Source organism: Silurus aristotelis, assembly GCF_946808225.1.
Source record: "Silurus aristotelis genome assembly, chromosome: 14".
NCBI lineage: Eukaryota > Metazoa > Chordata > Actinopteri > Siluriformes > Siluridae > Silurus > Silurus aristotelis.
In genome coordinates, this window is record NC_139587.1 from 21,372,768 (window position 1) to 21,391,579 (window position 18,812).

An 18,812-nucleotide genomic window follows, 5' to 3' on the forward strand; every position below is an offset into this window, starting at 1 on the left:
ATTTATGCGAGAGGGCTTTAATTTATAAATAGCAACCCATTGTGCTTTCTTTTGTGTAACCCTGCTTTTAGCCTTACTGGCATTGTTTATAAAGGAACACTCTCTTTATGACTTGATGTCTTTTTGGCATGAATATGACTAAAGGCATATTTCAGGTCAGAGTTTTTATAGGAAATGCTTTAAAGACAATGTTCTGGTCATACACATTATGAAGTAAACAAGAAACCACACCAAAAGTGGTACACAATTATTCTTATTCATTCATTTTCTTTTTTCTTTGAGTGCTGATTGTAAAAATCAGCGTTAAGTACAGGCGATGCCTGCAATACCTCGGAAAAGTGTACCATGGGTTATCTTGCATTGCATCAGTCAAAGGCTATACAGCCACAAATGGTGATCTGTCTCTGTCTTCTCTCTTTCTCTCTCTCTCTCTCTCTCTCTCTCTCGCTCTCTCTCTCTCTCTCTCTCTCTCTCTCTCTTTCGCTTTCTCACTCTAGCTCTTTCGCTTTCTCACTCTCTCTTTCTCTTTCTCTCCCAGTCTGTATGTCTGTCTTTTTCTCAATAGTGGTTTCCATGGTGACAGCTGTGTGCTGCAGATATTCTACTCTGAGTGAAAGAGGTGTTTCTAGTGCATGCTCTCGCTCTCTCTCGCTCTCTCTCTCTCTCTCTCTCTCTCTCTCTCTCTCTCTCTCTCTCTCTCTCTATTTCTCTCTCTCTCTATCTCTCTCTTGCGCACACACACACACACACACACACACACACACACACACACACACACACACACACACACACACATGCACACACTCACAAACTTTCACACATTACATTAACAGAAATATATCCACTGGTGTGAATATAGACATTCGTAATGATATAACGCAACTGTTGTCAATATCTTTAAGCCACTTTTCTGTTAATAACACACGCTTATAGATTCTCTTAAGAGTCTAGTGATATAGCGTCATTTATTCCAATGAAAGGCGGTTTTTTGTGGACTCTATTCCTGCATGTAAAATACTTATTAAAGCAGATACACAAGGCAAGAATAAAGGCAAGAATAAAGTGAAAATAAAAATGTTTCACACAATGCCTGTGTGAAAATGCAAGAATAAATAAAAGGGTGGGGTGTGTGCCTGTGTGTAAGAACAACAAAATAGTGTGCATATATTTATGTGTAGGCAGTACGTGTGTGTGTGTGTGTGTGTGTGTGTGTGTGTGTGTGTGTGTGTGTGTGTGTGTGTGTGTGAGAGAGAGAGAGAGAGAGAGAGAGAGAGAGAGAGAGAGAGAGAGAGAGAGAGAGAGAGAGAGAGAGAGAGAGATGTGAATCAGCTGACCTTGAGAGAAAACCATGAGATAGAAGGTTTTGGGGAACTTTGTGTGTGTGTGTGTGTGTGTGTGTGTGTGTGTGTGTGTGTGTGTGTGTGTGTGTGTGTGTGTGCAGTATGCAATATAGCATTAGCAGCATATAATAGCATCCTTCATTTGATCAGTCAGAGACTATAACTGTCCTCAGCCTTCTCCCTCTCTCTCGAACACATAAACTTACTGACACAGAAAGACAGAGAGAGAGAGAGAGAGAGAGAGAGAGAGAGAGAGAGAGATTTTTATGGGAGATCATCTGCCAAAATATCCAATAAAGGACATGATGTGATAAATAAATGCATAAATAAAAATCTGACTTAATGAGTGTTTATGCATTTGTTGATAAGCATGTTCATTTCTTCTTATTAAATAATTTTTGTATTTATTTGCTTCCTTACTCACTTATTTGCTGTTATGTTTAGAACAGCATTTATCATCTTAACTTGCTATTTCTCTTTTATTTATACTTTTATTTCTTTGCTAAAGAGATATAAGATATAAGAACTAAGACTGTAGCTTGTCCAGATAATTTATTTTTGTCTGACAATGTCTTCAAGTGGAGAATTTATATGAAAAACTTTATTAAAATGTGTTAGATTTTTTAATATAAATTCAAAAAAACTTTACATTTATGGCATTTGGCAGACACCTTCAACAAGGGCAACTTACAATTATCTTATTTATGTGACTGAGCAGTTAAGGGTTAAAGGCCCAATAGTGGAAGTTTGGTGGCTCTGGGATTTGAACTTACAACCTTCCAATCAGAAGTCCAATGTGAACCACTGAGGTACTACAAAGTCATCTATCAATAGCTTGCTGCATTCCTTTGCATATTCCGGAAAACAGCCTTCATGGTGCCTGAACTAAAAGACATGGTATGGAGGCCCACAGAAATGACAAAGTTTTCGTTTCCAGCCAACGTCAATGAAGCTACAAATAATTTGTTTCTTCAAGGTAAGAGGTTTAAAACCTTTTACACCTTGAAACAAATAAAGCCAACCACAAACGCTCTTAAAACCTAATCAACCCCACCATTAAAGATGCAATTTGTGTTGTAACATAATGAACATTGGTAATCAGGAAAAAAAAAGGCCTACACAGTCTTACACTGATTAGGGATGGATCTGTTTAATCAGCTTTTTTACACACAATACAAAGAATGTGTTTTCTTTTTTCAGAGGATGCATGACTAGTTGTTATTTGAATGATTCACGGTGTAATTTAACGTCCATAATGGAAAAAAAAAAATGCATTAATGGACTCTGCATAACAGCAGCTAGGTGTGTTAGTAGCATTAGTGTTTGCTTATCGCTTTGGTGTCATTTGGAATGAATATATACAGACAATTTAGGAGTTCATGCAATCAGTTTCCAAATCATTGTGCTCCATGTACTGCAGAAATTTCATGTACATCAGTGAATATGAGCAAGTAAGTTCTATAGAGCTTCATTACACTTTTCAAAACATACGACTAAATGGACTGGCTACTGTGAACTGCCCTAGGTGTGAATAAGTGTGTGAATCTGTGTTTTTTAATTTTTAATACTAACAACAACCAATATGATTTTATTCTAATGATTAAAAATTAATAATATCATTTAAGCAGTTTTTTTAGAGTGAAATAAAAATGTAGTAGGTGAAACAGTGCCGCAGATTTCCAGAGTGTTTGCCGCCAGGAGTCGTAGGTAGAGAGCAAAAACTGGTTGTGATCTAGTGGGAAGAATGGCATGTCAATCAGAGTTAAGTCAGTCTCAAGTTCCCTGTGAATGCCATTTAAATGAAGGGTGGCTTTGAGTACATGTATTTGAAAGAGGGCAGATAGCACTTTCATTTGAGTTTGAAGTTCTAAAAGAGCTTAATTAGGCTTGGTTGGCGTAACATATTTCAGAGTAATTATGTGTTAACCTTGATCCTCCCCTTTTGGTAGTTGTTGTATGATAGAGCTGTCTTCTCAGTGTGAATTAAACCACATCGAACAGATATATGCAGTACTGAAATAAAAGAGCAAAAAAAAAATACCAAAAAATAAATCAAACGTATGTCCAAAACATAAATAATAACATATTAATTTTTTGGAGTCCCTTATAAATCATTGTAATTTTTCTATTTTTCTCATCTGGACCATGATAATGCACATGCAAAAAAAAGAAAAACACATCCAGATGCAGGTACAAGGAAAGAAGCCACACACACACACACACACACACACACACACACACACACACACACACACACACACACACACACACACACAAACAGAGTTGGTCCTTAGAGACTTGACTGGTGAATAACTGCACATTGAGCTCCATTATAAAAAAAAAAATAAAAAATACAAAGGTGCTTATATGCCTCGTACACTGCCACCATGTGCGGTGCTTCAAGCTGATGGAACACAGCTGGTGTTGCTTAAGTGCTTACATGAGTAACAGGTTAAGAGTAACACAAGCTAGCTATAAGCAATAAACATTTAGAAATCTACATAGAAATATAAAATTTTGCAAATCAGGAATTAATTAATATCGCATATACCAGACTTAACACTTTATAATTTCATGGCGCAACAAAAAAAAAATTTCATGTATGCCATATATGTCGGTGGAGAACATCAGGTCACTTATCTATAAAAGGATATAACACTGCTCACTAAGTTTTTTTATGTAGTTATTTTACTTGTTTACTGTCTGCTTGGATTTGGCAGCAAATGCTGTCATCTCCAGCTCTGTTTCTCTTGTGTTGGCACTTGGTTTCTTTTAAAAAGTACATTAGAATGAATGTAAAGTAGTTTGTAATGTGTAAATGTGTTCATGGACTCATAGTGATAATATAATTGAGCACAATTCTTATGCAATGGAAGTCACAAGTTTCTTTCTTTTTTCTGTTTCTAGACCAGAAAAAGACTTTGGAAATGTATTAATTAGCTGTGACCTTTTTCTTCAAAAAGTGAGGTGGAGAAATTGCAAGTGTGCTTCCTGATAGAGTAAAATACTTACGGCACACTCCTTCATTAAAGGAGGACTTCAATATTTTGGGCGGAATAATCTAACACTTTATTCTAATTGAATCATTGACAATTCTCACCCACAAAATTGTTTCCTCCTATCACACTAAGCTACCAGTTGACTTATAAAGACTTATATCAAGCAATGCAGCTTAACTCACTTTGAGAAGCTCACATGAGGAATGAAATTCTTCCCGCTCTGAGAGCCGAACAAATTAGTCTCCCCTAGACTCTCTTAAGCATAAACAGGATTCAATCTCACAACCTCCCAAAGACTTTCACCATAGCTTTGTTTATTTTCAATTTAGGGTTTCTTGCTTGTGGGTTGTACATTGTATGTGCATCGTAATCAGTGCACTGCAGGCTAATACATATTTTATCTGACATGCAATATTTAGTTATCACTAAATTCAGGCCGTTCTAGAAAACAGGATGACGATTGGGGGTTGAGCAAAGCATTTTCAAATGTACTTTTTCAAACGCATCCATGCCGCATACTTAACTGGTTCAATCATTTTGGTGTGTCGCCTTTTCAAAACAAAACAACATAAAAAAAATACACAATCTTCATAAGTTTTAGCTCACATACTTTTTTTTTTTGACTCACTGGTAAAAACTGGTACAGGTAAAGACAAAAGATCATCCATTTCCATGCACAGTGTGTGTTAATAATTGTCTAGCCCCGCATCTGTTTTAGAATACAGGACTGCTGTTGGATTGGTATATTAGTTTGTCACTGTTGTCACTGACTGTTCTTGACATCATATCAGATATTGTGGTAGCAGATCATTTTGAGCCCAGTTTTTTGCTTACTGCAGTTATTCTGTCCTTTACTGTGGTGTTTTTTGGCCAGTGTTTTTGGAAGGCACAGAGGACTGAAGGTCACGTCATTCAGACCCAGTATTTATTCTGGAGTTGACAGACATCCACTATAGTAGTCTACTGAGAACATATTGGAATATACTGATTTCACATTTAGAGAAAAAAATTATTGTAAGAAATATTTAGTAGCAAAAAAGTGACATTGTTGGATGTTCAGTATTAGTACACATGCACATACTAATTTCCACCAGATCTAAATTCTGCTATAGTTTATATATATCCGAGAACCCTTCATGAATTTTTAACGCACCGTAGTGCCTCTTCGAATCTTCTTTTTTCCCTCCAGCATGGGAATGAAGTCATTTCCTCATCTATATAAAGGTATAGCTCTTATCTTTTGTCTTAACAAAGAAGCTCTCTAGAATGTGGTTGTGTTCCTATGCATGTTTGCATGCACTAGTAAAAATCTTTATTACTGTAGCCCTTTTCTTTACTGAGAACCACAGCATGGAGGTTTGCAGTAGCTTTTTTCCCCTAGAGAGGCCATACACGAGACAGCAGCCTGGACTATTTTGTTCTTACTTTCACCAGGGAAATTAAATTTGTGTGTGTTATCAAATTATGGGCCTGTTTTGTAACAGGTCTGCAGACTGAAAGTAGTAACTGTTTGATGGCTGTGTAGAAAAAAAAAGGTTACAGGGCTTGGTTGCTTTTGGTTGCTTATAGAAAAAAATATAAAGAAATGGTAAAGCTTTTTGGTGTTTTTTTTTCAGTACTTTATTATTATTATTATTATTATTATTATTATTGCAATTAGTATATATGTTAAAAAGATGTCATAAATTCTAAGTCTGGGAAAATGTGAAAAATATCTGCCTTTGATTCTTTTTTGATAATTAGTGTCTTATTATCATTATTATCACCCCGTAAATAGTGTTGACCCAAATACTATGCATATCCTGGGTATATTCAGTATATACAAATTGAATATTTAAACATTTTTACAATGTTTGTATACTATCATACAATAATCTTATTTGCCACCTGGTCTGTGGTTGGTCATCTCCCTATGGCATGTCAGTCAGATAGTCTCTTTTTGTGAAATCAAAACATACCAGACTTTGTCACTGAATACTAAATGGATAATGACAATCAGATTTTACCCTAAAAACATGTGTTGTAATTGGTCAGAATGTAAATAGATATCTTCTTCAGTGTCCTGTAGGTTTAACATCCTTTTTTACATTCACCATAATTACCCCCTTAAATATTCCCATTGATTCTGTCTTCATTTACTCACCTTCCTGTGGTTCTCTCTCTTTTCCTCTCTGTCCATTTCTCTTTGTCGTTCATTTCCTTGTGTGCTCCTGTCTAGAGCTGTAATATTACTCATCCAGTTTCTCCTCCATGTCTAGTTACAGCGCATCTGCAAAGTATTCACAGTGCTTTACTTTTTACACATTCTGTTATGTTACAGCCTTATTCCAAAAGAAAATTCCTTATTTTCTTCAAATTCTACAAACAATACCCTGTAATGACACAAAGAAGTGTATTTAAAATCTTTGCAAATTTATAAAATAAAAATAAAAAATGGATAAAAAAAAAAAATCACGTCTGCTCTTTTTCAGCCTTTGTTCAAAACTTTGTTGAAGCACTATTTGTACCAGTTACAGCCTCGTTGTTTTAAATATGATGTTACAAGGCACACCTATTTTTGGGCAGCTTCTCCCATTTTTCTTTGCAGAACCGCTCAAGCTCCATCAGGTTGGACGGGGAGCGTCGGTGCATTTTCAGATCTCTTTAGAGATGTTCAGTCGGGTTCAAGTCTGGGCTCTGGCTGGGCCACACAAGGATATTCAGAGTCATCCCTTTGTTATCTTGGCTGTGTGATAAGGGTCGTTGTACTGTTGGAAAATGAACGGTCGCCCCAGTCTCAAGCATATCTCTGTACATTGCTGCATACATCTTTCCCTCAATCCTGACTAGTCTCCCTGTTCCTCCTGCTGAAAATTATCCCCACAGCATGATGCTGCCACCACCATGCTTCACTGTAGGGATGGTATGATGATGATTAGCGGTGCCTGGTTTTTTTTCCAGTTATGACGTCTTGCCAAAGAGTTCAATCTTTGTTTCTCATGGTCTGAGAATCCTTCAGGTGCTTTTTAGAAAACTCCAGGTGGGCTATCATGTCCGTCTGGCCACTCTACCATACAGGCTTGATTTGTGGAGTGCTGCAGAGATGGTTGTTCTTCTAGAAGGTTCTCCTCTCTCTACAGAGAAACGCTGGAGTTCTTTTAGAGTGTCCATCGGGTTCTTGGTCTCCTCCCTCGCTAGGGCCCTTCTCCCCTGATCGTTCAGTTTGACCAGGCGGCCCGCTCTAGGAAGAGTCCTGGTTGTTCCAAAATTCTTCCATTTACGGATGATGGAATTGTTGTCTCGGAGGTCTACAGACAATTCCTTGGACTTCATGACTTAGTTTGTGCTCTTACATGCACTGTTAACTGTGGGATTTTATATAGACAGGTGTGTGCCTTTCCAAATCATGTCCAATCAACTGAATTTACCAAAGCTGGACTCCAGTCAAGTTGTAGAAACATCTCAAGGATGATCAGTGGAAACAGGATGGAACTGAGCTCAATTTTAAGTGTCATGGCAAAGGGTGCGAATACTTATGTACTTGATCTTTTAGGATTTTTATATTTTTTATAAATTTGCAAAGATTTCAAACAAACTTCTTTCACGTTGTCATTATGGGGTATTGTTTGTAGAATTTTGAGAAAAATAATTAATTTAAATTATTTTGTATTAAGGCTGTAACATAACAAAATTTAGAAAAAGTGAGACGCTGTGAATACTTTCCAGATGCACTGTAAGTCCATGACTGTGACAAGCTTTCTTGCCATCCTTCCTGACTCGCTGCTCTCATCTTTTTTAGCCCCCCCCTTACTCTGCTGTATGAGGGGTTGGTTTCTCCTGCAGTGCTGAAGAGTTCTGCATCGTTCTTTCCCGTTTCCCCTCTTTTCCTCTGTCTCTCTGTCTCTCTGTCTCTCTCTCTCTCTCTCTCTCTCTCTCTCTCTCTCTCTCTCTCTCTCTCTCTCTCTCTCTCTCCCCTTTTCTCACACACACACACACACACACACACACACACACACACACACACACACACATACACACACACGTACTGTCTTCTCTGCCACGCTCCATAATCCCACCTCAGCATGACAAACCGCAGCAGCAGAGACAGCAGGAGAGGAGAGACGCAAGGGAAAGAGAAAAGGAAGGAGCGAGGGAAGAAAGATAATCCGTTGCAGGGAGAGAAGAGAAAGCGAACACACATTCGTTTATCGCTGTGTGGGAGATGTGGAAGTATGCGTCACTCTGTTGAAGTGCAACTGCCAAGCAGTGCAGTCACAGTTTGAAAGAGAAAGAGGAGCGAAAAAAGACAACACAGGAAAGGGGGCTCTAACCGAGCACTGATATTAAAGATTTAAAGGCATTTTAATCCCAGCCTTGTTTCTCGAGAACTATAAACCTAATCTAATGTGACCTGAATGTGTTTTTTTGTTCTTCATTGTGTGAATGACAGCTACCAGACAGAGTGTGAGTCTGAGCACACTCATCACTTTCCTCTTCAGACAAGGTGAAAAGTTTGTGTGATGTTGAAAAATGAGTCTTACATAACACCTGTGTTGGTGTTGCAGGCGCTTCTGGGTTTTATATCAAGATTCTGTCGCAACATTGACTTAGTTTTTTCCTTTATTATTGTTATGGATGCGGTCAAATTTTTCAGCTGCACAGTACTGGGAGTCCATATATTTAGTTTTTCTCTTATTACAGAGAATAACATATACAGTTTTGTTGTAATAATGTGAAAACATTGACAGCTGCCAGATTTATATAGAGAGAATATTACAAAAGTGTTTAATAGACTCACCTTAAATGGCAAAATGGCCAATATTTGATTTCAATTCTTAGCATTGTGCATTGCATCAGTCGATTGATGCTGTGGCTGCTGAAGGTTATCAGCAGATGTTAATTTTATAATTTTTCATTCATTTCTTCCTCTGCTCACACCAAAAGTGGAAAGAATCCAGAAAAGGGTTTATGATTACCTTGCTTGGTGATGCCAGACCTGGGGTGTACAAAACAAAAACAGCATGTTATTGGCTACTTGGTACAGATAGTGTTGCTTAAGAATGCAAAAGCAATAAGACAAAATGCCATAAATGCATTGTCCATTTAAACACATGGAACGTGTCAAAATATTGCTACCGGGAAAAGTAGAAGCTCAATGGTTAAGGCTCTGGTTACTTTTCGGTTTGCCTTGGGTTTGACCCAAGCTGCCAGCTGTTAGACTCTTGAGCAAGGCCCTTAACCCTCTCTGCTTCAGCTCTGCTTTTTAACAAGCTGATATATTTGAAAAAAGAATTTCACAGTGCTGTAATGTATAAGTTATGAGTTCAAGTTCAAGTTTTACAATAGACATTGTCTCAAAGCAACTTTACAGAATGTAAAAATTATAGAACAAAAATGTTTATATAATCTAATGTGATGATGTGTTTATCCCTAATGAGCAAGCCGGGGGTGACGGTGGCAAGGAAAAACTACCTTAGATAGTATGAGGAACAAACCTTAAAAGGAACCAGACTCAAAAGGGGAACCTATCCTCATTTGGGTGATATCAAGAGTGTGACTATGAATCTTAAAAACAATACAAAAGACCGGAGAGAGAGAAATACCGTGAGCACTGGAGTGTGTGATTATGATGTAATGTCCTTTCTACAGTCTTATACAGTCAATTGGCATTGGAATGTTGTGGAACGTTGTGAAGGTTATAATTCATTTTTTTCAATTCATTTTTATTTGTATAGCGCTTTTAACAATGAACATTGTCTCAAAGCAGCTTTACACAGATGATGTGGTGATTAAAAGTGAATATGTTCTTTATAAGTAAGTTTGTCCCTGATGAGCAAACCGGTGGCGACTGTGGCAAGGAAAAACTCCCTGAGATGGCATAAGGAAGAAACCTTGAGAGGAACCAGACTCAAGAGGGAACCCATCCTTATCTGGGTTGCACCGAATGTCCATTTATAGCAGATATATGATGTAATAAACGAGGTAAAATACGCGTTTTTTATAATTAAAAACCTCTTTCTTATCACTATGAAGTTTCATCTGGTAAAGGTTTAGCAGAAAAAGGCTGGACTACACTAAAGAAATATAAATGTAGTTATGAAGATTAAACAATTTTCTAACAATATCAAAATAATATTTAGTCATAATATTTTCTATTACTCCCTTGCATGTCAAGGACCAAAACAGGATCTTGTTGATCTTGTGATCCCAAGGTAGGCTGAGAAGTTCAGTAATTTTCTCAATCAGAGTTCTTGTATAGACTCATTGGACAAGCTGCTGGAAATTTTCAACCAATCATTTTTGTTTGGTGTTCCAGCAGCTGAAATATTATTGCACTGTTTTTATATAAAAAAAACAAAAAAACATGGACACTTGGAAAAGTGCTAAGACCAACAAGAAGATCAGTTTAGAACCATTGTTGACTACTCACAGGTTTGTACACTGTGGATAGAGAGATCCTGGGCATTATCTTCTTAAGAATGGTTGCCCAACCAAATTTGGCCAACCATTTTTTACCTGTTCTACAAAAGTAGAAGAGCTTCCATAGCTCTTCTTTTAGGATGTATTTTGGTGTACTCTGAACTGAAATCAAAATAAAATCTTTAACAAAGTTGTTTAAGATTCATAACCGGACAAATGTTGCTTATTTTAACATCTGTGACTAAATGGGGAACACAAGCTAGAATAAGAGAAGTCAGCCAGGGGAAAAACTTGATCAGAAAAAACTTACATATGGTTCACTTGCAATAGCATGTGCTTTCAGAATTGAAAGCTTATTTTTAGGGTTCTTTAATTGTCATTGTAATGTTAACCTTTGGCATGTATGTGTATATATATATATATATATATATATATATATATATATATATATATATATATATATATATATATATACAGTAATTCCCTGCTTTACCGCGGTTCGAAACTCGTGCCCCTGGTTTTTTGCGGAATTGCATTTGCTACATAACTAATTTGTTTGTCTGATTTTCCTGGTATGTCGCGGATTGCACGGTAGACCAAAAAACTTATAGGGAATTGTTTTTATGGAGTTTTATGTTAATATAATGAAATCTATTAATAAAAATATAATTAATAATTATAGAATGAAGTAAAATGTTAATACAGTACAGTACTGTATACATAAAATAGCATTTTATACCTACACGTGTGTATGTACTCTCAGGAATCTCTGTAGCTTTGGGTGAAGGAGGGTGAATGTCTCAGAGAGGTTTCACACTCTTTTCCTCTTCCCATCCCCCATCTTTTGTGAGAGTGATACAACTGTCAGAAAATGCTGATTTGAACGAAAGCCCTCATGCACAACTGCAGTGTGCTGAAGGTTCACAGCAACACACACTCATTTCAAGGGCACACATACCCATTGTGATGAGAATGTCTGTCCATGAAGTATAGTTTGATTACTACAGAATAGAGGATTATCCTTTCAAAGAAGGTGAAGCTATTTTAGGAACTAAGCCAAAACATCTTCAAGGAACCTGGTATACATTTTACATACAAAGAAACAATTAATACTAATAAATACAAACTTAGTCAATTTATCAAGGTTCAGAATTTTACTGTAGATGATTCTCTAAAACTTTTTCTAATGTGGGGAAGAGAACACATTTTTTTCTCTTGTTAATTATTTTGGGTCTGCTCATTAAGGGGACGTGAAGCCCATCCAGCTCATTACGCTGGATAAAATTACTGGGTAGAACAGCAGGAGACGATCAGGAACTTGATGTGTGTGCGTTCTAGGTGTGTGTGTGTGTGTGTGTGTGTGTGTGTGTGTGTGTGTGTGTGTGTGTGTGTGTGTGTGTGTGTTGAAGGGATTGTTTACTTTCAGCTTCTAGCTCTTCCTAGGGGATCCCTAGAAAGACAACTGGGATATGCAATCTCTCCAGTCCAATGCAATACTGGTAGTTATCTAAGGGGATTTCTTGAAAGGTGCTGCAACCCTTCTTTAAGGGCTCTTCTTGATTTGAAGGAGCAGGGGGTCCTCTCCAAGGTTTCCTGAATTGTCAAATTCCACATGCTTTTATGAAGATTGAACCCAGCAATCCTGGTAAAACCTAATTTCTCCCTCCTGTACTCATAAAATTATTCTTTCTGTCACTCCCACAGCTCATGGTCATTGGTGAGAATAGATTGACTGGTAAACAGAGAGTTGTCTGAAAAATAAGCTCTTGCTTCAACACCACAGGTTGGTATTTTGGCTGTAACAGTGCAGGAACTGCCCTGATCCATTTTGTCAATCTCACACGCTCTCTCTTCCCTTCACCCATGAGTAAAACTCCCACTTAAACCCCATCTCCAGTCTCCTCACCTTAATGGAAACTTCCAGTTTTTTCCTCAAGTGAACCAAGACCTTGTACTGATTTTCATCCAAGCTGCTTTATTCTCAGCAGCAGCATACTCACGCATATGTGCGCTGTGAATAGTGCTAGGAGTACAACAACATCTGCAAATAACCGAGCTGTTACCTCCAGCCCCCCCACTGAGATAACATCTCGGTAACTTTTCCTAAGAGGCTCGGGAGTATAATTCTCATATAATTGGAAGACTTCTGATCCTGTAAAAAAAAAAAAAAACATCCCGATTTGGCAGTACAATGGCACTATCCCAGGCCTATATTGAAGAGGTATATTAACAAAATGACCCCAAGCATGTACAATGCTTCCAAAAAAATCATCTAAACTATAAGCAAAGTGTCTATTTTAAAGACACCTGCAAATATGTCAAGAATAGTATTACAAACAATAGAATTAACCTGACCTGAGGGTTGCTATATTCAGCATCTTTGAATCCATGCCCTAAATTTCTTGGCAACACCAGAATGGGAAGGAGGACAAACATGACATTGCACGATCCTTTTATAGGCTATTCAAGTGGGGTTAGGAAGTGACAACATTACTAATGGTAGTCAGCAAGGACACATAAAAACACTCCACTAGGTCTAGAGGAAATGGCCCTGGCAGAACATAAAAAAAATTAAAACATAATCATATTACAAGTAGTGCTTTTGTTGCAAGAAAAAATATCGGCACTGTGTAGCTATTCAGTGAAGCGTCCCATGTGTTGGGAGAAAGCACAGATCTTTTCGAAATGTTTATCATTTTAGAGACACTTGTGGAATCTTGGCTCACATTTTCATACAGAACATTTCAAGTTATATGGAGTGCACATAGACATATTTGTATCTATTAAAATGATGAAATTTTGTTGTCCACCACAATGTAGTTATATAAATAATAGCCTGAGACAGATGAGGCGTTTAATAATTAATAGAACCTCCTCTAATTTCTTTTTCATACGTCACTGTCTCTTTTTTCATAAGTCGCATCTGAAATGCAGCTGCAGCCAAACTTAGAGTCAGACTGTGTCTGCTACTGAATACATTCTCTCAAGCAATTTTATAGCTGCTTCACAACCGGAAACACCTGACATAAACAAGGGACTCATTGACACACTATTCAGTGTTTAAGTGGTTACACTGTACTGATATCACTTCATATCTTGAATGATTTGTTAAAATATAAAATTATGCCAAATTACAAAGAGGTAGCAGTGTTGAGGGCTTTGTCATGTGTATGCCCATGGATTTGTGTGTGTGAGTGAGAAATGACAAAGCTGTGATATCTTATTTGGGTCCCAATGCATAAGCTCTTATAGTCTTGCACTAAAGAAAAGCCTGAGGCAGAAACATCTGTGTGTTGAAGCTATTCCTTTCAAAGAAAATAAGTTTTATGATAGGAAGGTTAAAAAAACGTTGTGGTAGTCATGGAGGGAAAGAATACCTTAAAATGTGTTTAGATTTTATATTTTAAGAAAATCTGGAAAAAAAACCCTGCCAACTGCAAAATGCTGAAACTGAAAAATATGTAAATTCTGTAAAATAATATTATATAAGTGGGGTTTGAGCTCAGCAGTGCTAAATATTATAATAGTAGTATTAGTCAATCAGTCAATTATATAGAATCTGAAATATAACTGGTTTTTAAAGTATGCTGGAACTGTACTTACAAATCAATAGTTAGTACAGTTTGTCTATAAATCTAGGCCAGTACCTTCCAAATGGGCAAGCATTGATTTTATTAATTTGTATGTGTGTTTAAACAAGTATACATATGTGCTTGACTTGAACTAAATGCTATAACCCTCTCTGAATACTATGGTTTTATCACTTCTTATATTATTTTAGAATTACTGCTCTTGTTTTTTTTTATATCATGCAATGCTTCCAGCTGGATTAATCTATCAAACACATTAATCTCTTATGTTTTCTTACACTTTCTCCCTTTCTCGTTCTCTCTCATTGTCTCACTCTCTATTCCTCCTCTTCCTTCTCTTCTATCAATTAATTTATGTTCTGTTTCAACATGTTTCATGCGTCTGTCCTTTAACATGGTTCAATCTCTTTCTACTGTTAATCTGTCTCTCTCACTCTTTTTTCCTGTCATCTATTGCTTCCATCTATTTCCCTGCTCCACCCAAACCTGTCCACTTGTCACTCTCTGCTTCTGTCATCTATCATTGTGTCCCATGCGCTCTCTCTCTCTCTCTCTCTCTCTCTCTCTCTCTCTCTCTCTCTCTCTCTCTCTCTCTCTCTCTCTCTCTCTCTCTCCATAGCATTAGCTCCGAAGGTGAAGCCCATGCGTTCTCAGTGGGTGTGGGAGGGTGAGCGTGTGACCTTAAAGTGTGAGGTGCAGGGCAACCCAAGCCCATCCTTTCGCTGGCTGAAAGATGGAGGTGATCTCCGCAAGAACAAAGATGTCAAAATCAAAACCAACAAGTAAGAAAAAAGTACACACACACACACACACACACACACACACACACACACACACACACACACACACACACACACACTTAGTTGTACACTTAAAACACATAGTTCAAACTTCATTCATACAGATATGGAGATATTTTTAGTATTAAATGCAAAATATATAAAAGTATATACAGTACAGACCAAAAGTTTGGACACACCTTTTCATTCAAAGAGTTTTCTTTATTTTCATGACTATGAAAATTGTAGATTAACACTGAAGGCATCAAAACTATGAATTAACACAAGTGGAATTATATATGGAATTATATACATAACAAAAAAGTGTGAAGCAACTGAAAAATGTCATATTCTAGGTTCAAAGTATTCAAAGTAGCCACCTTTTGCTTTGATTACTGCCTTGCACACTCTTGGCATTCTCTTGATGAGCTTCAAGAGGTAGTCACCTGAAATGGTCCTCCAACAGTCTTGAAGGAGTTCCCCGAGAGATGCTTGGCACTTGTTGGCCCTTTTGCCTTCACTCTGCGGTCCAGCTCACCCCTAAACCATCTCGATTGGGTTCAGGTCCGGTGACTGTGGAGGCCAGGTCATCTGGCGCAGCACCCCATCACTCTCCTTCTTGGTCAAATAGCCCTTGATGCCTTTAGTGTGACTCTACAATTTTCTTAGTCATGCAAAAAAAAAGAAAACTCTTTGAATGAGAAGGTGTGTCCAAACTTTTGGTCTGCACTGTATATAGTATATATAAAAATATAAGTGTGTGTATATATATATATATATATATATATATATATATATATATATATATATATATATATATATATATATATATATATATAGAGAGAGAGAGAGAGAGAGAGAGAGAGAGAGAGAGAGAGAGAGAGAGAGAGAAAGAAAGAGAGAGATATAGATATATATAGATATATATAGATAGATAGATAGATATTTCGGCCTTCATGTTCTTTTTCTTACTAAGCACGAAGTATATTGTATATTTTCTATATACAAAATTATACCAGTAATGTGAAGGTTCCTTAGACATGAAGCTAAAATTCTCCCTGGTTTCCACCAGTTTTCTCACAACCTTTGGAAACTAATGAAAGTTAGATATCAGTATGTTATGTGCAAACAGATGCTTTAAAGATTCTATGAAGTTTTCTTTACATTTGGTCCTTTTTTCTTTTTTTCTTCAACATTTTTTCTTGTTTTATTTCCTTTGATTAGTGTTCAACATATACACACTTTCTTTCAGGGGTCACTTTAAAAATGCCATTGAAAATAAACAACACAGATAAATATCACTATGCATGTGACATTCATGTAGTTCTCTTTATACATTATATGCAATACACCTACTAACTGAGCTCAAAATGATTTTATGATATTTTATGGCATAACATTTTATGTTCATGGGTAGGTAGTGAGAATCTATAACCACTTTTGTTCAGTGGACAAAGTGCTGATATTCATGATCATACAGGAATCACAGAAAATTGCCTGGTTACTGCTCCCATGTGTAATATATATAAGGATGTGTATGGGTTGGGGTTGGGGGGTTGTGTGCTTACACACACAAGCAGCATTGCTGACATGAACACACACCCTGATGAAGTAAGAATGAAACAGGATCAATGCATACACTACAGAAGATTTATTCTTTGCTCCATTGTGAATTTTCCAAGCAGCAATAGCAGTCGATTGTAGAGCCCCAACAAAGTGTTGAAAAAAACCTTCAAAAGGCCCTTCCAAACTTTCATTGGTGAAGAGACTACTTGAGTGACAATTATGGCCTTAGATTTTTTACTATGTTTCAGAATGGAAACCAACCAAATAAATACCAACCTGATCTTCAATGTCAAAAAATAGTTTCAGGAAAAAGTTGTATTCTTGGAAAAACAGTCGCATTTATGAAACCAAATGTTTATGCAATAATACTAATACAAAAATACTAAGTGAAAGATAACTGCTTAATGACCTAAGAAGCCTTCCGTGCATGCTTTTTACATCGAAAGAGAGAATATTTAAGAGTAGTCAGAGTTCCCATCATATGCTTACACTCTCAGCCCTTTAATTAACATTGGACTGTTAAAAATAACCAAACTGCATCTAGTTTAGCACAAAAATGAGCTATGTTTGCTTGCTTGCCGAATTAGCATGTAGTCTCAGTGGCTAAAAGCTCCTGAGTAATTTTTGGAAATGTGTGGATTGAACTATGAAGCACAAACACTACCTACTGAGCTATAGTGCCACTCATAAAACATTAAATTACTTGCTTTTTTCTCTGTTGTATGGCTTGTGGTGTTTTTATTAAAGGAAAAGTGGTGAAATCTGGAGAAATCTGGTAGGATGGAGGTTGTTGGGTTGAGGAAAGGGGCGCATCATTAGATATTTAGGTCACCTAAAAAAAAACATTCACTGACATGCTTTGTTCTCTTTCCTACTTCTTCTCTTTTTGAACAGGAAAAACTCAAAGGTCCAGTTTAGCCGAGTGAGACTGGAGGATTCCGGAAACTACACCTGCGTGGCTGAAAACCTGCTGGGCAAGGGTAACTCCACCAGCTACATCAACGTCCAAAGCAGTAAGAGCTGAACCCTTGTCTCTACCAGAAGTATTATTAGGTGGTGTGGACTGTTTTGTAGCACCTATCCTGTGCTGATAGATTAGTGCTAGGCTTGCAGGGTTTTTTTGTAATGTTTTCCTGTGACTTGCTGTACATTTGCTTCTCAGTCCATCAATAGATAAAGATCAAAGTATGCTAGGTGTAGCACAAGGACTTTGCCTTGTCCTTCAAAGAATTGGCCTGAGCAGAACTGTCAAAAATGTAAGCTGACAAGACAAAAATGTGGACGTTAAATTGTGTCAGAAGTTGAGCAGGCACTAAGGATGAATGTCAAAATAAAGGGGGAAGACGAGATAGCGATGAGAAAGAAATTGTTGTCTAGCAAATTTGTCACTCAATATTCTCCCTATTGTTTTAGCCTTTCTGACAAATTTTTCTTGCTCAACTGGTGAACATTGGCAAGTGTTGTTTTGCCACTCAAAAATAGCTATTGTCACTCAGTGTAGAGCTGAAGCTGTATGGTAGAGCTAATAACCAATTATGCCAAAGTGTCGCAAAAGCATACCGTAATTTCCGGACTATTAAGCGCACCCATATATAAGCCGCACCCACTAAATTTGACAAAGATTTTTATTTTAAACATAAATAAGCCGCACCTGTCTATAAGCCACAGGTGTCTACATTGAAACTAATGAACTTTACACAGGCTTTAACGAAAGACAGTGTCTGTTACACGGTGTAACGGGTGAAATATGTTGCGCTTCTTTTAGGAGCATAGCGGTATTTTGGGAATAGCCTGCTGCCGCATTTTTCTGCTATTACTGCATGTGTGCAAGACTGAGGATTATGTCTTTATTATTTTCTGATGCTCATTTCTAAGTTTCTTTGACTAACCCGTAACGCTGTTGCAAAGAAAAATAAAAAAGCACGAGTTTTGAAACCTGTCTGTGCTTATATGATTTCTGTTGCAACTGGAGTTAGCGAGCTCTCTCATGACCCAGACTCAACACGTTACAACGGCTTGTATCTAAACAGTAGCCTACCAAGAAAGTCATTGTTCACTGTCTTCCTCCTTCCTTTCACAACTATTTCTCTCGGGAGTTTATCTTTTGGCATCGTCGTGCATTAAAAAATAAACGTTTTT

General features: G+C 37.2%; 1 protein-coding gene across 2 annotated transcripts in view; it reads left to right on the top strand.

Moving 5' to 3' along the window:
- nrg2b (neuregulin 2b) overlaps positions 1-18,812 on the top strand; it is a 61,977-nt gene that overhangs the window by 12,059 nt on the left and 31,106 nt on the right. For both annotated transcript variants that reach the window (XM_083560732.1, XM_083560733.1), the window contains 2 exons: positions 14,948-15,110; positions 17,568-17,686. In XM_083560732.1, coding sequence (XP_083416858.1) covers positions 14,948-15,110; positions 17,568-17,686 — 282 coding nt within the window. The remainder of the gene's footprint in view (positions 1-14,947; positions 15,111-17,567; positions 17,687-18,812) is intronic.